This window comes from Vulpes vulpes, chromosome 4 (genome assembly GCF_048418805.1).
Source record: "Vulpes vulpes isolate BD-2025 chromosome 4, VulVul3, whole genome shotgun sequence".
Lineage (NCBI taxonomy): Eukaryota > Metazoa > Chordata > Mammalia > Carnivora > Canidae > Vulpes > Vulpes vulpes.
Genome location: NC_132783.1, coordinates 102,892,955 through 102,916,315, shown reverse-complemented (window position 1 = coordinate 102,916,315; position 23,361 = coordinate 102,892,955). Strand labels below are relative to the sequence as shown.

The following is a 23,361-nucleotide window of genomic DNA, read 5'->3' as shown; positions in this document are numbered from 1 at the left end:
TATTTATTCTCTCAAGATCCTGTCCCCCTCCTTGCCAGAATTCATTGACGAGGAACCCAGTCCTTCCCTCTGGAACAAAACCACATTCTGGAAAACCTGATGCAGGTCTGATTAACCTGTGAAAGGTCAGAAAACAATAACAATTACATCGCACATTTCGTCCTTTAATATTAAAGAGAGCTAAATTCTTTGAAATGTAAAACATCCTAAGTGAAAGACTAGTACCTGCAATTTCCCTGGGAACACAAGGTCATTGTAGAAATAACACTGCTTCCCCTATTAATTTTATTCCATTTTGGGACATGCAGGAGGCCCCAGTTGTTGGGGAGAGAAAAGAGGCCCAGGGAGGCGGGACTCTTGCTGCCCATGATTGGGGTCAGGCAACATGGCTGTGACCCACACTTCAAGTTAGACGCTGGAAACAGAACAAAAGAATTGTTCCCACAGTTTCTAGAAGGATCAAGGATGAAACTCCTATCTCATGCTTCCTGAAGAAATCAGAGATGCTGCCAGAGAATATATTTCCCAGGTACTACTTCAAAAATAAGGGCGAGGAGGCGAGTGTTAGGCTTTATTCCTACCGTGAACAGATTAAGCAGACACCAATTTACACCTCATTGTTAAGAGTTACTTTCTCCCACAAGTGAGACCACATTTACATCTTTTGTAATTAAGTGAAAGGGATTTTTTTTTTTTTAAGGACATCTCCCCCACCACAAATGAAGTAAATATTTTATGTTAAGTGTGATCAAACGCTGGAATATAGACTTAAGAGCCACAAAAAAAAAAAAAAAAATGATACTGAGTCCAGCACTACCCTCAGCTTGTGCATCTGCTGGGTTGGCATAATCGCTCTGCCTGTTGGTGTTTTGGTTTTGGAAAAGGCCAAGAATGACTAACTGAAGTGGTTAAAGAGACGGTGGGTGGGGGTGGGGGCCTGCCTATTCAAAGGGCTGGATGGTGCCAGCTTCTCTGAAAGCAGGAGCTGTGGCAGCGAGCTGGCGAGTGCTCCCAGACATTCAGGGGGCACCATCCATCAGCAGGAACGTGAAGCTGCAGTAGCATCCAACCATACATCTCCTGCATACTTTGCTTTTTGGCAATTTTCATTTTTAGGAAAATTGAAGATAGAGAGCTGTATATTAAGAGCTCTAAGAGACCAACATCCTTTATTCCCCACACCAGAGAATCTAGTTGGGCAAAGAGGCATTTTTTTCCCCTAATAATAGAGTTTGTATGGCTGCTATAAACAATACAATTACTGAGCCAGATAATAAATAATTGCAGAGCAACAGGGAAAATGAGGTGTGGGCAAGAAGAAAAAAAGGATGGTTTCGGATGAGATTTGCACAAAGATTGAGTCAGCGAGGTGAAGTGAAGTCATCCCAGGCCATGTCTGTTCTGCACTAACCAAGGTAAATTATTGGCTGCACACCTGTGCCGCAAGCTGGAGGCCACACTGCCAGCCTGGGCTGTGCCTTTGTAAGATGGACTTTTTCACAGAGTGGAGGGTTCAAAGAGAAGCCTCTGACTGGTGGTGCCAACTTTGTGATCAGTCAACTCGGGTGCTAGCTTTTAAGAAAATGGTGGCAAGCCTTGTAATACACGTGTTTATGGAGCATGACAGCCAGTGCCTCATGACGCCAGGCGCATGCCCTGGTCTGGCACGGGGGTCTGCGGTATGTATTCTCTACCCTGACATCGACATGAAAAGGCAAAGCCTCAGATGTATTTCTCTTTATTTTTAGGCTTTTCCTGAGAAAGGTACAAGCACAACACAAACTCTGTCTTCCAAAAAAAGACCAGATTTACCCTTTGGATGCATCTTTCTCCTTGTACCACTGGCTTTTTCCATTCAAGAAGGCTGGGAGAGTCTCCTTTACCTCTCTTGGGTTCCTCCTAAGCCTTTCCTGGGTGGCTATTCTTATGCACAGTCACCTCTCTTTGCTCTTCATTGCAGGTCTCAGTACCTGCTAAAGAAACTCCCAGATAAAATACTTCCCAAAGAACCTTCTTGACCTTCTCTTTCCCTTGACCACAGGCTACTTCTGTGCTCTGTCAAGTGATGTTCCATAAATCTTTGTAAATGGCATCAGCTGTGTTCACTTACAGACTCTACTCACTCTCAGTTTTATCATTAAACATAGAAACCAATCTGTAGCTCTGGGCACCTTAACCCAGCAGGATTTATTTTGTAGTTTAGCAAATACTTATTGATCTATCCTATGTACCAGGCATGGTTCTGAGGTGCTGGGACTCCAACAGTGAACCAGAGACAAGTTCCTGACCTCTTGGAACTTATATTCCAAGAATCCAATGACAACCAAAATAAACAAACTCTATAGTGATCTACTAGTGGTGAGTGAATTAAAGAAAGAATGGAAAAGGGAATGGGGATCTCAGGGTGATGGAGTGATGCATTTGCAAATAGGGTGATCAAATGAGGCATCACTGAAAAAAATGCTGTAGGAACCAGTCAAGTTAGGCAACAAAGTAATCCACATTCCCAAGGAAGAACATTCTAGGCGGAGGCAATCTGTAGCTGATGGGAAGAGAATGAGGGAGAAATTAGTAGGATTTGAGATCTTGTAAACTCTGAACAGGACAAAGCACATCAAACCTTTCCAACACTGGAAAGACTGGCTTTAACCCTGGGTGAGGGAAGGAGCTCTTAAAGGGTTTTGAGCAGAGGAATGAAGTTATCTATCTGGCTTATATTACAAAAAGAATCACACTGGTGATAGAACTGAGAATAATCAGTAAAGGGCCCTATCAGCGATCTCTTCCTAGATACCAAACCTTGGTGGCTTGAAACTAGAGTATCACCTCTCAAATTCAGTGTGTTTGCCTGAGCTCACATGCATAGTTACATCCAGCTGCTAGTTCAGGTGCGGGGCCAGACTCGAGGGAATGGTTGGGCCTCTCTCTCTCTCTCAGTGTGGTCTTTCATCCTCCAGGACGCCAGACAAGGCTTTCTTTTATGGAGGTGGCACCCTTCCAACAAGGCAAGCCCCAATTCACAAGTGCTTATCATGCCTTTACTTGTGTGGTGTTCGCTTATGTCCCACTGTCCAAAGCCAGCCTCAAGGGCAATACCAGAGTCAGTGTGGGAGGATTACATAAGGCTCTGGACACATAAAGGTAGGATGCATTCAAAGTCCTTCGTGTGGATCAACCAACCCCAGAGGCCAAGAGTGGAAATTGCAAAGAGCAATTAGGAAGTTCTACAATCATCCAGAAAAGAAATGATTAATGGATAGTGCCAGCATGGTAACACTGGAAGTTCTAAGATTCCGGTTGTAGTTTGAGGGATGGCCATATTTTTATTCTCCTAAGTCACTAGGATAAGGCTATTAGGTTCCAGGGATTGGTGATGTTCTTATTATGCGTGAGGTGATATCACAATAAAATAAATGAGGTCAAGGGTGGGTTTTTTTTATTGCTAATAATTATTCAATGAATTTTCTGAACAGTTTTAAGCTTAGTAATTCACTTAGTGCTATGGCTGTACACGGCACCTTGTCAATGTCATCATCAGCTTGTATTTATTGAGCGTTGCCCGAGTGCATGATATTGCGTTCGCGTAACAGAGGTCAACTGCATGAATTCTTTCAGCTCATGCAGGACCACTGAGTGGTTTACTGCTTCAGTCTATTAGTTGGTGGCCTAGCAGCCTCAAGAAAAGCATTCGACTTCCAGACTGCAATCCCTTTTCCCTTGGAGTTGATTTAGCTTTAGCAGAATCAGACTGCATGAGGAAAAGATGCAGAATCCTGTCTTCATGTGTGTGCTAATGCTTTTTATGAGTCTTATTATCAGTGGCCGGTAGATATTAGTCCCATTTCATGGATGGAGAAGTGGAGGCAGATAGTTAAATGATTTGAACAAGGTCACATACTTAGATGGTGGCAGATCTGGGATTGGAATATGTAACTTTTTCTATTGCATTACACTGCCTCTCGGTGGTGCCTGCTATTCTCATTTCTCTCTCACACTAATACACAGTCATGAAAACTCCACCTAAAAAGATTTAACTGTCATTTGTGTTCTTCCAGAGAGTATATGACATACTGTTCTTTGACATCTGCATAGCCTAATCACTGGAAAAGTGGTTTGTTTGTTTGTGTTGGTTTTTTTAAGCCCCTTATTATAGGGGATTTGTCAGCTGTTAAAATCAACACTTTTTTGTGTTAGTTAAATTCTCATCAGAAAGACGTTGTTGCTTTCAGAGTGCATCTAGAGATTTAGGAACCAGCACATAAAATAAACTATTTAATTGAGATCCCTACTTTCATTTCATTCTGGAAACAGTAATTCAGTGGCAATTGTCTTTTTGATTGATCATTCTTTTGGGGAGGGTTCTACCTTTTTTTATTTTTTTTAATGAAAGAGTTAAATTTGGAGTTAAGAAAGGCTGTGAGTGGACGGGGGCAGTTTAAATGCAGAATCTGCTTGTAAATCTCGAAAGTAGCTCCATTAGATGTCATGCACTCTGAGATGCACTTGAGTGTGTACCCTCCAGAATGTCTGTTTGTTGTAATTCCATCGCATTACATATTTTAGTGCATATCTCTTCCTAGCAGCTTCCAGAGCTTTTCAGATATTCGGCATCAGAAATTGCACTGTTTTATCCTGGATTTTTACAAATAGCAACCAGATTATTGTAAAACAGAACTATCTGATAAGTAAGGTTGTGAATTGCTTTTGTGATTGTCATGGGTAAGAGTATTGGAGAAACTGGCAAACAGTGCAGTACACTGGTTACTGTAAAAATCAAGCCTGTAACAGTGAATGTGTTTTTCTGATGAATACGTTCAAGGCTGTGATCATTGTGCAACTTCTGGTTGGATGCTTTCAAATGTTCCGTATTGAAAAACATCAGTAACAAGAACCAAATAGTCCACCAAAGCCTGTATTCAACTCAATGGAGAGGAACGTGAATTCTTACTTAGAGTTTCATTGAGGCCAACTCTATTCGGTCCACCATGGGAAGCAGAGATTTGAGGTTCCCTCTTGATTTGCTTTCCATTTTTACTTTATGATTAGGTGGCTGCTACTTTGGTTTTCAGTTAAGTGAGGGGTGTTCAAATCACTACACAAAACAGAAATGGAAAACAGACAAGATGACTTCTGTTCAGCAGACAAAAACCAAAATGCCAGAACAATGCTAATTAATGTAAGCAATTTTATAAGCAAAATAATTTTTTAATTGGCTAAATAAGATCTGATATAATTATAATATTCGATAAACTGATTACAGAAAACTGTATCACCAACCTTTAAATCATATTACATACTCACTGCAATTTTGAAAACAGATATGAAAATGAACCTGGATTATCTCCTCTTTACAAGTAAGAAGGATACATTAAGGGCTTTTTTGAAATGTTAGAGATTATGCCTTGGTTTTTTTTGGAGATTTTTTTTTCTTTTTGAAAAACAGTTATTTACAGACAATTCCAGTAGCTTGGATCCTCATTAACTATAGATAGAAGCACTATGAGGGCAAAAAGCTTCCTTAAGAAAGCTCCTTTTGTCCAAAAAGTAAGACTTAGGAAGGTGAGGGGTCTTCCTCAGTGTTCTTTCCCATCATAACCCCCTAAGGAAGAACAAACCTCCCAGAATAGATAAATGCATAATTGGGCTTGGAATGACCCCATAGGTGAGATCCTATGGAGTTGAGAAATCTTCTTTCTAAGGATTAGCTGTTGATGGGTCAACATAGCTGACTTCAAACTACTGTGTAAATGATATCCTTCCAGAAGACAGTTGCTAATTCTTCCCACTGTAAGAATTTCAGTTTGTTGGAATGAGTTAATTTTGACACTAATTTGAACACTGGCTGACTGTGAACATGTGCTCAAGTAAAGAATAAATAGCCTTTCATACCACCTAAGGGGTGAAAAAACTACAAAAAAAATTATATTTTGCCCCCACTCTAGCAGTATTCTAACTACAGTTTTCTAAAGGCCAGAGACTGTGTTATAAGCTCTTTTACATAGTTTCTGGATGATACAATTTTAGACCTATTAATATGTTCAGTATGAACGCCAAATAAACACACACACACACACACACACACACACACACACACACACATACAAGCACACTCTATGTACAAGATAGTACTCAAAGAAATAGCAATATATGTTACATTTCTTAAAAAAGCAAAGATGGTTCCTATGACCTTCAGGAAACTTAAAATCTGTGTGAAGAAATAAAAGTGACCTGCAGATATTAGAAAGATAACAGCTCACTAACAGTATGAAGTATCCAAAGACAGGACGAGATTAATTTGGAAAATTATATGTAATAAAATGTTCCGGGCAATGGGCTCTTTGAAACTCAAGAAAAGAACATTTACCATGAACTAATAGAATTTAGAAAGGATCCTTCGAGGATGGGGAATTTTTATATTGAACAAAGGGTAGCATACATTTAACAAAACAAATTTCATGGGAAATAACAGATGGACGTGGCAAAATACAAAATATATTTGGATGTATCTAAACCAATTGGGTGGGAATTCTTAAAAATCGCTAGAAATAGATGGATTTGGGCTGACTCTATTCACTTACTCATTATCAAATACCTATCTAAGGAGCAGTAGGCACTGCTCTGGGTATGAGGCATATAGCAGTAAACAATAGCATATCTGACTTCATGAAGTTCATGTGAATATCAAGACTAGTACGAGACAATAAGAATTTGATACCACTGATTATCCTGTGTGGGGCACACAGGCCATTTCTCTTAGTTCTCTTGCTTTTCACTTGTGCACAAACAGGCAGAGACCAAAAAATATGTTATGTATGCATATATATGTATGCAAGTGTGTTGTACATATATGCATACATATATCTTTTATATATAAATATATGTGTATATATGTATATTAATAAATGCGTTCAATTTGTTAAACATTGTTTATCACCATGTGTATCAAAAAACATTGATTGCCTGAATATTTTATGTTATTTCAGGTGCTCTAGCATTGTGTGGACTTTGCTAGGAGGAAAATAAATGAGAATATAATTATTTCATTTATTTAAAAAGAAAGAATTAAAGATGACTGAACACCGTGGGTATGTGAGTGGTTATTTCTGCTTTGCTGTGTAACCTTAAAGAGATGACTTTCAGCTAATAACCTACACTTTTCCATGCATGGAATGGGTGGCCTGAGGGGCCTATCTTCAAGCAGAATATAAATGCCAAGGATGAGGAACCAAATCAAATTGATGAGTATCACTTTCTTGCAGATTTTATTTTATTTATTTATTTTTTGTGTGTGGAGAACGTCATTCATTTCTATCTGCAATGCCTCATTCATATGTAGTGTTTATCTTTTACATTATTTTGTATAATTATGAATCTTTTCATAGAAAAGATGATGAAACCATTTCCTCAAACAACAGTGTCACTGAATTTAAATATGGTTAAAAACTTTAATCCCCATGAGCACAGATGATCAAGCAGTCAACAAACATTTACAGAGTAGGCAGGCTACTTTGTTTAAAGATTTATGGGAGGTACTAAAGATCCAGAGATGCTTTAAACATGAATATTGCTTTTATTTAGTCTGTAATGTAATTGGAAAAATAGGGCACAAACCTGAAAACCCAGATAATAAACCAAATACAATATACGCTAATTTGTAAATGATCGTAGGGATAAAAATAGCTGAGGTTGAAAGACAAGGGTTTATATCCTGGCGTGGCCCTTTGTTCTTTGTGTGACACCAGAGAGGTTAATTTTGCTAAACCTTCATTTCTTCTTCCATAAAATGTTCTAATAGCAGCCATTTGGTGGGTTGTCATGAGGTTTAGAAATGAGAGACAATGAATAAATCTTGGTCATTTAATAAGCATTTATACTATTACTATTCTTTTTTATTATTACTGAATATTCTTTATTGTGTAGGTGCTAGCTGTATACTATCATGCTAATCACTTTACATTTATTTGCCAATTAAATTAAGTCATCACAGTATTTTTGGGATGCGGAAGGTGAGATCAAAAGAGGAAAGGGATCTGATAGACGTCCCGCAACGAGGAAGCAAATTTCACTGTCAGGAGTTAAGCTTAGGATCAACTCCAAAGCCAAGCTCCTACTTACCACATACCACCTTTCCTGGAGCATGAGTAGCTACTATGATTAAAGCAATTTCACCACTGTAAACTTCAGAAGCCCAAGAAAGTCTTTGTGGCAGACATCTAACTCGTCCTGGTCTTGGATAAAGGGATGGCTAAAGATTCAAATGCATTCTGATGAAGGAGAAGGGAATATTCTAGAGAAAGCAGGGAATGTGCTGGAGGCTCTGGGAGGAATGGGTGTGATCAGGCTCAGGGAGCCTCCAGCTTACAGTGAGGAGGTGATGCGATGAACATTGACATGGGTAGGTTGGTGTCAAATTGCAGAGGTGATTGAATAGGGGGGGGCGGGAATCTGCACTTCATTTTCTAAAGAAGTATGAACCTTTGGCAATTTTTTTTCTTGTAGATACCAATATTCATTTAGAATGAGAAAGGAAATCACAAATTACAAATTTAAAAGGCCAGTAATTACAAATATTACAATTGCCAGGAAAGTAACATGATAGTTTTATTATCAGCCTGACCCACCTCTTCAATTGTTTCTCCTACAGTTTTTCTGCATGCTCTTTGTTTCTTCAAATGATAATGGCTTTCACTATCACTTTTTTTAGCCTTTGATGGTTTTTAAGCTGATACCTAATACAATGAAATAAAACAGACAAATAAAAATTGCCCAATCAATAGCTATTGGGAATGGATGTCATTCAGAGTGGCATTTTGAGGAGGTTATTCTGGCTTGCAAAGGATGAATTGGAGGAGAAAAGAAAACCTCTTAAAATGGTCATTTTCAATACCTAATACCTGTGTCATGACAGTTGGGAGAAATGTCACGACTAACAAAGTACTAATAGTAAAGTATTGGTTTGCCAAAGATTGGCTGTTGTATCTGTTAGAGCAGATTCAAGGTCATTCCTAGAATAACATCACCCACCTTTACTTAGATTCCAAGTGCTTTCTTACAAGAGGGAAAAACACAGGTGTCACGATTTAGTTTGGTCTTTGGCAAGACCAAGTGAGTGTCCTCAAAGGAGTGAGTGCTACGTTTCATCCCCCTCCATGTGTCTCAGGACAGAAAAGCATAGGGAAATGCGGCATTAAAAGAGGATTGCCACAGGCCAGGCCAAAGTCCCAGATTGAAAATGCCCTAGAAATCTGGAAATGAAATAATAACTTTAAGAGACAGGGGTTGGGTGGGGAGATATTTGATAGTTGTTGCTAACTGAATGATGAGAAAGAATGGAAAGAAAGGTGCCCTGGATGACTCTAGGCCTTATACGCTTCACACAGGTTGAGGACATGGGAAGAACTGCAGCTTGCTTTGAGAAGTGGGATCATGAATTTGGGTGTAGAACTTGTTGAGTTTTAAGTATATTATCCAAGTGGGAAGACCCAGAAGCAGGTTGAATAACTAGAACTTACAAGGAAGGTCAGGGTGGGAAGAAGTCTGTGTGAGTCAGCTATTTGGATGTGATAAAATGTTGTCTATCTTAGCTATTAAAAAAAAATCTGTTGGGAGGATTTCCTACTAGGAGGTAATATTTATGAAGCACTTGCTGTGTGCTAGGAACAGAACTCACAACAGCACATGCATTATTTATTCCTAATGACAGCCTCATGAGGCAGGTATCATCATTACACCCATTTTAAGGTAAAACAGCCACAGAAAGGCAAAATAACTGGTCAAGGTCACACACCAAGCAGGTCGTAGAGCTGGGATTCAATCCCAGCCAACCCAGTTCCCAAAACTGAGCACTCACCCACCATATACTCTACAGTATAAACACATGAACATAAAGCTGTCCCACAGAGAAATGTCTTGTAAAGAGTCACATTCTATTAAGAAATATTAACAGGACTGGGGCCACCTTTGGCACCCCACAGAGCCCCCTTCACTCAAGATATTTTAAGAATAAATCATATGTATCAAACTACAAGTGATGCCCGCTCAGGGTACCCACATCCTCACTAAGGAAGTGGTAAAAATAAGCAACAACACTGACAGCCACTTATAGCTTTTTTTTTTTTTTAAATCTTTTTGTCACCTTGATTTGTTTTTATCTTTCTTCCACTATGTCTTGCTGATCCTGTTCAATATGCCCCAGGCCCCTCCCTGCTTTTATTGCACTGAAATAGTTGTATTCTTGTAGGAGAGTCTTTATTTTTATTGGCAGAAAATTCTCAGTCTACTTACTCCCTTGTATAAAGTTAATTTTAACTATAGAACCTGTATCAATAATGTCATTTAAAGGAGGCTGCTTCCAATACACTCTGTGAAATGTCTGCAGAGAATTTCGGATTTACCAGGGCACACTTCCCTAGCTACTGCGGCTTCCTTTCTCTTCTACATCTGAGCTTTCTCTGTTCTCTGGCCAGCTGCCTTCTGTTCAGCCCCTGTGTGTTCTCCAATCTCTGCTCTGCCTTAATGATAAGTAAGGCTTCATCTTGATCACATTGCAGGGATGGAAGGGGGGGGGGACTCTTACTTCTTTATTTGGGGCCAAGCTAAAGACATATCCTCCAATTGGCAAACCACAAAAATTATTACACTTCAAGTTTAATAAGATCAAGCAATCCCTCTTTGGATAGAGCCCTGTGGCCAGGGTGGAGAAAGGTCTTTCTTCCTGGACCAGTTCTCACTGCGTATCTGGTGGCTTACACGGGATCTCCAAAACATGAGACGCCTGGGGTCCAGGGATATACTGGTGGGCTACACAATGGTTGAAGTGAGATGACCGGGTTTTTATTTTTAGTTTTTCCAGAATAATAACTGTTATAAGTAGGACACATGGGATTTATTTTCCATTATTAGAAGTGCTTAATTTCAAAAATATGGTCAGTCAAAAGCTTGGGTGTCTCCCCTTCTTGCTGGCTTACTACCACGTTAGCTCAGGTTACCATGGAAAGCAAGCAGTTATTTCCACCAATAACTTATACCAAACACTTGACCTTGGAATCGGTAATTTACATCCTTATAAGAGAGGTCACTTAGGGAATTTAACTGTGTAATCCTAGCCCCCATGTGGCAGAAGATGAGTAGAAATGGAACAAAGCTGGTAAAACACCATTCGAAACAATTTGATTTTGGGAAATCATTTCTTTTCGACTTTATTTTTAAAATGGAACCTACTTTAAAATGGTACAGGAAGGCAGAAGGATGCAGTAAAAGTCTATAGAAATAGTGACTCAAAAACTCTGTTCCAGGACTCAAGAAGGCAAGCCTGTTGTCACATTTGGAGGGAAACCAGAAGGAATTTAGGTCTTCACTTTCCTAATAGCCTCTTTTCCACCACTTTTCTTCAAACATCTTGCCCTCTCTTTTATTTTGCCTTTAATAATACAACTAATAGGGAGAAACCACCTTTCAAACTTTAGCCAGGAAACAGAGGTTCTGCAAGTACTAATATTTTGGTGTGGGCTTCTTCTCTTAAAGACAATTACCAAGACGAAGCATTTGTTTCTTCTTTTGTTTACCCATGGCAGTTTGTCAGCAGTTATGATAAGTAGAGTTCCATCTGCCAGTAAAACTACGTTGCAAATTGCCATAGAAATTAGCAGCTTTCATTTTTGCCTACATAAATAAATATGCGAAATAAATTGCACATAAATGCCTCCTAAAAAATCACAGGTACACCGCACAGTTAAATGCCAATCAGACAAAACCAGAGACACACTGCGATTATCTCAGTTTTCAAACCTGGAAGATACACGAATGTGTTTCTAAATGAGAGAGGCAGTGTATCATGCTCGCTGAGATAAAAACAGAAGCTGCCAGACACTGCACTGTGGCTTTATTCTCAGAATCCTTTGCCTGAAACCCGCTCTATCTTTTCTCCGCGTTCTCCTCTCTCTCTCCCCCTGTCTCTCTCTCTGTCTCTCTGTCTCTCTCTCCTTCTCCTTCTCTCTCTGCCTTCTTTCCCTCTCTCCCTCTCTCCTCACTGTCTTTTCCCTCGCTCATTGTTCTCTCTCTCCTCCTGCCTTTGATGCACATACGTTGTCACATTCCATTGACTCTCTCCTCTTCTCTGTTCTTACACTCAAGCCTAGCGGTGCTTTCGCCAGGCAGCGGCAGCCTCTCCTGCGAGTTTTAGTCATGTGTGCAGCTCAGTTTGATCGAGCGTTCCTTTTCTGCCTTTTCACTCTTACAAAAGATTAAAAGGTGGCGTCACATTGCTCCCCTGTTCCTTCCCGCAGGAGGGACTTAAAAGGGACAACAAAAACTAATCACTTTCAATAAGCATTTTCTTGCTAGGGAAAGGGGGGGGGGAATAAAAGAAGAAGGAAAGAAAGAAAAGGGACAGAAAAAAAAAAAAAGAAAGAAAGAAAGGCAGGGGGGTGGATTTAGCGGTGTAATTGGAGACCGGTGGTGAGGATTGGGGCGAGCTAGAGATGTTGCACGCTGCTAACAAGGGAAGGAAGCCTTCAGCTGAGCCAGGTAAGAGCGCCCATCGGAGGGTTTGACCGAGTGGCTTAGTTAAATCTCTGTTTTCACCGTTTTGTAATTGAGAAAGGCATCCGCAGCAGAAGCCGATTTTTCAGTCGGCTTCCTTTTGTTTAACATAGAAAGTACCTGTATTAATTTTGATGAATTAGAGCATGCAGCAAATTCAATTGAAAATAGATTTGTATAGTAAATGCGTTTATACTGAATGATTTCTTCTCCGTTTTATTTAAGGAGAGAGATGAGAAAGATGATTTTGATCAGAATAGCACTTTGCATTATGTTAAATTCTAAACAGCTAACGGAGAAAAATAATCCAATTGATTCTGTTTTTGAACTCGGGGACTTAAACCCTGGGAGAGAGCTGGCATTTGAAATTTTTCTTCTAAGCGAACTTCTGATGTGTTATAATAATTTTTCACTGGAGGTTTAAGCAAGGTTAGAGTTTATTTAAGTCTAGTTGCTGGGGTGTGTTTGGTTTGGATCTTGTCAGTGAAGCTCTATCTCCTTAACCTGTGTCAGGTTGATGTTTCATAAATGGAGATTAAGTGTTGTCCCAAATGAAATATGAAGTTAAAACATCAGGTTAGGGCATGTTTTAGAACAGGATCCAGTAAATAATTAGGATAACTGAATTATGACAGTTTGAGATGGGAGTTAACTCTGGAGGTGCTGTTTGGTAAGCATTCCTGGCTTTTAAGCAGCTCAATAATGAAGGGGGCTAATTATCAGGCTCAAGTTGGAACTTTGCATTTAGGACCCTAAATATAGAATACATGTGGACTTTCACCGTAGGTGGCTTTTAGGAAGCTGTCCCTTTTGTGCGCTATGAATGAGAGTTGTGGATTATATTTGATGGCATTTCTCCTTTAAAGAGCTTTGGGATAAAGCTTAAAAGGCTCACATCTATTTTAACATTGAACAAACACAAAATGCAATATACTGTAGTCTCCCGGTACCTGATTTTTATTGCTGCTGCTGTTGTTTTAAGGTTTCGATAATGTGTTTTTAACCTCAGTTTTCGTTGATTTTGTGTTCATTGCCTCTGCTGCTAAAATTTATTGCTGGCATGAATGAACTGAAATTTGAGAATGCAAAAAAAAAAAAAAAGATAGAAAGAAAAAAATAGAAAGAAAGAAAGACACTCATTAGCCAGAGTTTTTATTTAAGGATAACAGAAATCCAAATTATATCCAAGTTTGTTACCTAGGATGTTACCTAAAATGTTTGACTTAATTTTTAGATAATTTTGAGGGGATGGGAACATCTGAATATTCAAAGTACAACGTTCTGTTAAACGAATGCCTCTCCGGAATGAGATCTAGAAAGGTGACTTTAATGCCTCCACCAGGTTTGGTACCGGAAAGAGCTGCTGTACTATGTGGCATCATTGAGACCAGCAACCGTGAACCAGAGGATGGTTTATATATTTATTTCATGATAAGATTCTTTTTCTTACCGACTTTCCAAATTGGACTTGCTCTCCAATACCTTACTCTGGCATGTCTCATGTTTGCCAAACCCTCTAATGGCATTTCGCGGGTGCAGCACGTGAATCCAATTTTACGAGTATACATGAGGAGCTGCTGAATTTGGGGGGAGTAGAGACCAAAGAGACAATGGGGTCTCATCAGACTTCAACATGGAGAGATAGCCCGCCGAAGTTCTGAAGGAAGACCCCTCGTACAGGTGTGGGGAATCTTCATTTTTCCATCATGGGGAAAGAGCAGAGAAAGATGTGGACAGGGGTAGAAGAAACTGCTCTAGAATGTTGATGGTGTCATGCTGGTGGTAGCCTAGTGAGTTTTTAAAATCACATCACCTGCAGTTTTCTTTTCTCAACTTACGAAACTTTGCAGAATCTTGAAGTAGTTCCTCTCGGATTCAGTCCGTGTCTCGACATAGCTTTCTCTCATAAAATCTTTTCTCTGACTCTCGCTTTACCCAACTCCTCAGTGTTAGGGCTGCCACTGATAATGATGAATGTTTCCTAAAAGAAGTGACAAGTGTTGAGAAGATGGGCCGGGAGAAAATATGTTGTCTGCGTCACATATGTGTTTTAATTTTGTTGATGAAAATGACTTCTTCAAGGTGAGGAGATGATACATTCGAAGTTGCAGCTTGGCTCTCTGTATCAGTGAACCACTACCCTTCTGCCCTTCTTCTAGACATCTCAGTAGAGCTAACGTGGGCAGAAATAATCTGGTTGTAAACTGGATGGTAGTGCAGCATGCACTTCCTAAGCAGATGGTAACCAAAACTATCCTTACTCAAACTATCTGATTCATATAAATAGCATTTTTCTGACTTTTCCAGTAGATGTTGCTGGAGAGCAAAGAAAAGATCATTTTTTTACAGGAAAAAAAGAAATGCAGTAGACTTATAAAAGCCAACGGAAAAGATCCTTCTCCCCAAACTCCGCTGATAGCATTTTGCATAATTTGCTAATTAATGAATTATATTGAATCATTACCTTTTATGATGTTCTATAGAAAGCTATTAAAACTTGAGTTAGATTTTAAAATTATGGGATTGTTCTCTTTAGTCCCTATATATAATGTCTGTTTGCTGTTTTCCGTTTTTAAAAAATCAAGTTAACTGCACATTACTATTCAGAACATTTCATCCCTGAATGCTAAAACCCTTTAACATGCAAATATGATGTCAGAGGAAGAACTGAAATAGAATACTCTGAGAAGAGTAATGATCAAACGCATTATAAAAATATGCACCAGTTGCCAACATGTAATGAAATATTAAGAAATTAAAAGCATGCAACCTCTAAAGTAATAGAATTTCATTGCTCTGAGACTGTTTTCCCACTGAATATTAAGTGCTTAATAGATCTATCCGTAAAGAAACAATCGAAAACCTACATGGTTTGTCACTGAAGTTCTTTCATTATATGATTTTGAAAAATTAGCCCAATAGGATTTTCCTCAGACTAGGAAATGTAATTAACATTGGATATTAAGTGCTAGATTTCCAAAGCAAAAGCCACAAAGCTTGATGGAGAAAATAGGAATGCAGAGAGCAAGCATCAAGCACTACAAGCTGAGGGGACCCACGCTAGAACTACTCTGCTGGTAATCACTCTGATAAAATGACAAAGATGTCCCAGAGGAGCCTGGATTCTAGTACCCAGACATGAACTGATGCAATTTCAGGCAACCAATGACCTCTATCTGTGGGAATATTTATTTTTGGGAATGATCAATTAACTGATTTCAATTGTCAAAGAGAAGTGTATGTATTTTTTTTCAATGCACGGGAAGCCTGGATATTACAAAGGCACAGACAGGACAAGGGTATAACCTATGTGGTAGAGCTTTCGGTTTTTCTTACCTTAACCAGTCCGAGCTCTTTTCTGGTGGATTTTTTCTCTGCATTGAAGCCCTTCTTTGTCAGTTTTCATTCCTGAGGTAGGAAATGCTCCCGAGGATGTTTTGATTTAGCACCCATTTGTTTCTCTTTTCTGGAAGAAAAAAAAAGAAAAAAAAAAAGCTTATCTTTAAAAGACGTGTCCGGTACTCCTATATTGTAATTAGTACTGTAAGTCCCACTGGATAGAAATGGCCTTTTTTTTTCTTTGATTCAAATACATTATTTTGTGCTTGACCTATAGGGGGTTTTTTGTTTGTTTGTTTTTCTGTAGTTAAATAAAAAAACCAATTATACAATTTGATGGGAGATTTGGGTTCCTTTTTCTGGTTTGCTTGCTGTTCACTTTTGGTATTCTCTGTTTTCAGTGGAGCTATCAAGCACTGACTTTGCCCAAAGCACCCTGAGTCAAATGTGCCAAATGCTACCTCAAACAATAACAACAAATGTCTGTCTTCTCACTGAGAATTTTAGGAATACACAAGATGTGACCCATACCTAGAGAATTGCCTAGTGGATTAAAATGTACCCAGTTCTAACTCCTTCCTTAAGAGAATGGAACAGAGAGGATCACTGCAGGTTGAGAGGATCCTGAAGGTGGAAGTCTTTGAATTAGGAGTGAAAGGTGAAGATACAAAATAATCTCGATGAGCAAAGTGAGGGGTCATGTGGTATGTAATACCAAAAAGAACGAGTAATGCCAATATGATTGAGAGCCTTGAGTGGCGGGTCGAGCGATTTAATAGCTACTGAAAAGATGAGATCTGAAAACTTCAAGAAGAGTTCCCTTGGAAGAGAATAGGGAAGGAGTGGAATAGTGGGTCCATACTATACTCCTGCCCACCCAACAGATGCTGAAATGTCTATCTAGGGACCATCTGCTCTCCAATTATACTGTGGCCTAAGGGAGCTATTGTTACTAGTGGGATATTGCTTTACCTTTTTAGGGATGTTGTTAAAAAACAAAACAAAACAAAACAGTGAGAACCCCTTGTCTAGAGGCCAGAAACCAGAGGCTAATCTATTGCATTATCCTAGACCGAGGTGGTAAGGTTGAGAAACACTGTCACAAGGAGGGAGAATGGCTCCGAGAAACACCTTCCTATTATAATTATTGCAATTTCTTGTATGTACTGTAGATGTCATGGCCTCATTAGACAGGGATTCTGTGTATATGCATTTGTTTTCGTAAGAAAAACCTTCACTATTTGTCAGAGATGAGACCTGTAATTTAGAATGTGTTATATTCTCTGCGTACTATTTGGATATAATCAATTAATGTGATGTTCATTTCCTGTTTTCTGAGATTGTTTAGGATGTATTCTTATGCTCTTTAAAAGTTTTCATCCTCTCTGAGAAGGTATATACTTTATCTGTTGAAATTAATTACTTCTTTGAATTGCCTATGTGTCAGTTACTTTCTAGAAACCTTGACTAACTTACCTTGAACTCTTAGATGTGTAGTGTATTTGACAAATTCAGCTGTGGAGATTCCTCTAACTATATAGTGAAGGTTTATATGTTAACATTTAAGATGTTTTCTTGCGCCCAACAGACTTCATAATGAGAAGGAGCAGAAATAATTATTAGCACAGTTAGGTAAGTGGAGTGCCACCCTTTTTCTCAGAAATTGATTTAACCAGACTATTCAGGTGAACAGGGTTACCAACATCACCTTGGAACCAAGCTATAGATGATTGCCTTGCCTTGTCCTCCAACCACTTTAATCTAATTTGTTCCATTTACTTCTCTAAGCTTTTTATCTTCCCACCATTTTAATACCATCAGAGATGGGGGCTGCCCATGACATTCACACTTGACATTATCAAACACAAAAGGCATCACTCATGCACTTGACTGCATTACAATGCAAGGGAAAAAAATAGATCCCAGAGGCTTAGAAATTATTGTTTCGTACCTTGAATGTAGGTGGGTTTTTCTCCCCCTGTTTCCTCCAGCCTGCCTCATTTGACTGTTTTTGCTTCTGTGTGTTTCCAGAGAGTTCTGAAAACCCTGGAAAAATCAGCACTCACGAATCCATAACATACACACCCTTATGTTCACTGGAGGCATGCATGTTAATACAATGGAAATTTACAACTCTATTATTAACTGTTATTTGCTAGGCATCAACCACATTTTGATGTAGTACTGAAGTTGAGCCTTGCACTTGAGCTGTTTTTTTCACCATTGACTTCAGTTTTTCTGGCAGACAGCTGTGGCCAGACCTTTTCCTGACTCACACATCTGTGGCCATTGCAGTAACTCTATTATTGCTGCATAGACCCAAAATGTTTGGAATCTATAACCATCCTGAGTTTCTTTACCCATGAAATCTTTGTGTGTGTGTGTGTGTGTGTGTGCATTAGGGTGGGGGAAAGATTGTTAAAGTTAATATAAATTTATTTATACCTCCCTTTGCTTACTGTTCTGAACTTTCTATGCAAAGACAATTCCTCCCTTTCCCTGCATATATTGGATAACATTTGTGAGTTGGACAAATAGTGTTATCAGATTGTGGTGAATTGCTTCAGGAGTATTACATCATGCATCAGGATTGTGTGCTCTGTAAAACTCTGTAAAACAGCTAGCTACATGGTATCCTACAGGTTTAATATACTTCTGCAGCCTTGTACTTGGGAAGGATTTCTGTAATTGGAGACAATCTAGCAAGGAGAACTTTTTAAGCCATTGGAGGCCAAAATACAAGTTTTTGAGAAATGTGACTTTATAGGCTTGAAACTGAGTGGATTACAAATTTCTCTTAACTGGACAGAATCATAATTGCATATATAGTACAGTCCTGATTATCCAGGGTTTGAATTTCCAGCATAGGGATTATCCAGATTTCTTCTCTGACTCCCCTGTCTTTTCTCTAACTACCTGACGTGAATCATTTCTCTAATCATTGGCACCTCTGCTAATGGTATGGAAGGGCATATTTGAGCAGCAAAATCCAAACCAGTGAATTATCTTTCAGAAGACCTAATTATGTAAAAAGTCTGAGTGGCTAGGTTTTTAAAGCTATTCACTAAAATTTCAATTCACTAAAATTTGAAACTAGTCTCTGACTAAATTTCAATTCTGGTGCCCCTCTTTCTGTTTATGTCTTTACTATAGGTGTTCTTATACCAATATTTTATTGTTGTGTTTAAGAGGCAAAAAGTAAATCAACCTGCTTGAATGATGTCAAGTAATTGGTTTCGTTGTTCTGGCTTATATCATCCCCCTCACCTATCATTCAGACCAACTACTATTTTGAATTAACTAGTTGGATATTGTGCCTCGTTGGCATTTTATAAGACCACAGATCAAGCCAGTGTACCTTGTGCGGGTCGTCAGGGATCTGATTAGCATATTCCTCTGGTATTAACTACACACATGGATTATTGGTGTGCAGGCCCCACTGAGTTAATCTCCAACACCATTTCCAGTCCATTTCCATCACCAGCTCACTGCCAGTCAATCTTTGATAAACTATTTATATTTAGGATTTGCCCCCCTGGAGGTCTTCAGAGTCCCAGAGGACTTTAAAGACTGTAAAGCCTCTTTAGATAGAATTAGGCTGAAATGGTCAAAGTATAGGAAGTGTAGCTGGCTTTTCCAGGGAGGCTGGCATTCCCAGCACCTTTCCAAATTTATAGAAGAGGCCGCAGGATTCCACCTACTGGAAATCACTGCAGAATCACAATTTGATTTCCTTTCTTTTTCTTATATGTCAGTTGTGGCTTGGACATTTTCAAAGTCTTGTGGTTGTATCTGCCACTTGGTAACAATGTCTCAGCAAATAATTGACTCTTCTTTCATACTATCCTTTTCTGACAAACATGTCTATAATAATTAGTTGCACTCTAAGGTGCCTAATCAAACTCTGCAAGATGTTTCTGTTTCTAAATCTACTATGTAATATGATGTAAATGACAAAATATATACCATGTAATATAGCTAACACAGATATACTGAAGGGCAAAAAAATGTTAAAATGCTCTTGATCCTAAACATATTATCATTATATTAAAATTGAGTATATTAGAGAGAAATTTATTTGGAGTTTTTAATGCTGAGGTATGATTGGTGACGTAGTGTAATGACAAGTGGTTTTCCACCCATATTCTATTTTATTTCCACCCATATTTTAAATGAGAATTTAAACAGTAATGTAGTATACAGTACTGAAAATGGAAAACTTCAATGACTATTAGAAAAATAAATGACAAGTCTAGTCATGAGTTCTGTATATATAGGAGGTGCCTCATTTGCACATATATCTATACATATATTCATGCATATATGTTTCTCTTTCTCTCTCTCTATATATATATGTACATGCTTCTACCTCCATCTCTGTATCAGTACCTATATCCATATCTTTATCTACTATAAATAGTCAGAAGTAGAGAGATAATGGGTATATTCCTAGTAAGATATGGCGTGGCTATGTGCCTGGTAAGATACTGCGCTTTTCTCTAGCTGACATTATTCATTTCCCGCAATCTAATGTCAGTGTGCTAGGTAGCAAGGATGCCAAGGCGAACCAGACCTAACCTTTAAGGAGTTCATGATCTAGTCCTGAATCAGAAATTATTTTAATGTTGAATGTTACGTTCATGAATATATTTAGCAATTGGAAACACAGAGAAAAAATTCAAGGCTTACCAAGCCATCTGAGCTCTCACTGGGTACATCTAAATTTGACATGCTTTGCCTGGTCAGGAGGAGGGCTAGAAAAGAAATACAGCAAGCATGATTTGGGGGAAGCATATCCTCACATAAAGTGATCTAATCTCAACTAAAAATATATTTGGCTTTATGGAAAAGCTTGGCCAGTGTGCCCAAATTCTCTATTATTCCTTACTGCTGGCAAGTCACAAAGCAAAGATAGGGTTAGTTTGTTTGAAATTCACTTTTCGGTGAGTCTTATACAAGTAGAACACTGAAAGTGCTATCAACATGCTTATTATTAAACATGTATACCTAAGGGTCTGTTTGAAAATGTATGTAAATAATATGTACATATTTTTTCTAAAAATGAAATGGGCTTCTATGGTTAAGATCCTTTTATTCCTAGTCTGTATGTCATTTATGATGTATATGTTGTATGTATTTATAACCACATATCGTATGTGATTTATATACACACACATATAGTCTCTAGAGGTCAGTAGAATATAAGAAATGGGCAAACCTAGATGAGACCTAGAGATTCTGGAGACCATTTTTCAAATGGCAAAATGATAATAGTCTACTAATGACATTAGGAACTAAAATCATTAATCAGTGTTAACAAAAAAGTCATGTCATTCTTGTTCCTGAAATGAATCTAATCTATTTGTTTTAAGCAAATTTCAGATAAATGAACATTAACATGGCAAGAACCTTGACAGAAACTCAAATTTTAATTACTTGACTGTGGTTTATTATGAGACTGTAATTCTCTAGGATCCTTTTTTGAAGATATTTTAATATTACCAGAACCCAAAGGTAAATTGTTTTTAAACATTTGACTATTATATCCAAAACCTATTTCTATTCTAGCTGCCAATTCAGTTTCCTCAACTCTTACAAATGAATGATTTGATGATTTATATGTTGCAATTCTATTTGTTCTTATGAACTAAATGTCCCTGATGTTGGAAAATGTATTAGAAAATTGTGATTTATGTTATATATAAGGCTAAAAATGTTGACAGTTCAGCAAATTGCTGCACAGTTGAGCATGTTTATCAAGTTTTTCTCTAAAAAAAGTCATGCACAAAAAGTGTAGAAAATGATGGCATGTAGCTATGAGCTATCTGATCATAGAGTTGCCAGTGCTCTTACACACCATCCCGTGTGATAGAAAACTGTTCAGCAGGGCTTCGGGTATCATCTGAATTTAACTTGACGTTGCATGATGTTGAACGTAATATGTCTTGCACACATTAATATCACTCATCCTGGGAACTAATTTATCAATAATGTATTCCCATATCTGCCTATTTACACCCTAGTGGATGGCATTTTAAGCTCAGTTTCTTCCATGACAAATCCTAATCTGGGGCTGCAAATACAAAATGCTTAGAAGGGCGTGGTCAGAAATAAGACAGTAGGAGGCGATGGAGGGCAGTGAAAGCAGAACAATTTTAAACACATGCGCACACAACAAACAAACCAAAAAACCTACTAAGCATTTTTGGAAAATGATCGTGTGGAGTATTTCAAAGAACTTTAGGCCAGAGTGGCTTCTGTTATCACCAAGAGATAATTGATAAATATTGATAGACCGCTTCCAATGGATAATCTGCTTGTTCTGTTGCCACATTATTGAATGAGAAAGATACAATGTATTTCTTGTTCTGGAGGAATTTATAGTGTAATGGGGTGCTGCCCAGGTATCATCTCCCCTGCTTCTGTGCCCCCACATCGCCTCTCTCAAACTGCTCCATTCCCTGTTCCATCCCTTTCAGTTCTGCCAGCTGTCTTTGCAAATGCTCATCCTTCTTGTCTTCTTCCAATATTCTGGCTTGCATCTTCTATTCATCTTTTAGGTTTCCGTTTAAATGTTGCTTCCTCCCAGATTCCTGGACTACTACAACCTAAGTCTAAATTTGGAGCTCCCTTTGTGACCCTGTAACAACACATCTCCTTTATTATAACAATGTTCTCAGTTTACATGACTGCCAGTTTGTCCATTTCCACATGCCCTTAAGTTCAGAGGGGGCAGGAACCTTGTGGTTAGCTTGTGCACTGATGTATTATGATACCTAGTAAGATACCTGGCAGCATAAAGCTTATTTAACTTGTAACTCTTGAACGAATGTTTAAATACATAAATAATCACAACGCACTGATAAAGTAAAAAAGAAGCTATCATCTCTTTCACGAGACTGGGAAGGATTCACACCCTTGCTTGGACTCATGTCTTACTCAAGGACAGGTTTAAAGTAGTCTTAGGGGTCACCTTTCTTCTGCCTCTCCTTACCTACCTTGAAATCGATCCAGGTCCCTAAGTCATAGAATGGAACCAACCTCTTAGTTAGACGTGGTTGTACACATTTTAGTTGTATTTTTCTCCTTAGGCTGTGGTGATGTTATTTATGATCGATGGTAGACTTATTCTAGTGAAGCCCCCAAATGGTGATTCCCCTTTCTACTCTAGTGATTGGTTTCAAGATAGGGAGCCTTGGCCATCAGAACTACTTAAAAAGAACTAGACCCTGAGCACCATGAATATGGTTTAAGTAGGGATTCAGACATGATAATGCAGAATAAATATACATTTATTTCTTTTAGTTGTCCCTAGGGGACCAAGGTCATTTTATGTGACGATCTACGCTCCTCCCTAAATATTTCAGTAAGGCCTTTGAATTCTCTTTAACAGATGGAACTACTCCTGGTTCCTTATAATTGAAAGAACGCTAACAGGTCCCAATCCTCCATTTAACACCCTGAGACTTCTGTTTGCATCCC

At 38.6% G+C, this 23,361-nt stretch overlaps 1 protein-coding gene across 41 annotated transcripts in view; it reads left to right on the top strand.

Moving 5' to 3' along the window:
* TENM2 (teneurin transmembrane protein 2) overlaps positions 1-23,361 on the top strand; it is a 3,534,961-nt gene that overhangs the window by 2,868,170 nt on the left and 643,430 nt on the right. For 8 of the 41 annotated variants that reach the window (XM_072756682.1, XM_072756671.1, XM_072756669.1 and 5 more), the window contains exon 1: positions 11,843-12,525. The exons of 25 other annotated variants lie outside the window; for them this stretch is intronic. In XM_072756682.1, the coding sequence (XP_072612783.1) occupies positions 12,480-12,525 (46 nt within the window). In that variant the 5' untranslated portion in view covers positions 11,843-12,479. Of the gene's footprint in view, positions 1-11,842; positions 12,526-23,361 lie in introns of those variants that run through there. 8 more of the 41 variants (XM_072756685.1, XM_072756684.1, XM_072756687.1 and 5 more) reach the window with 4 other exon arrangements.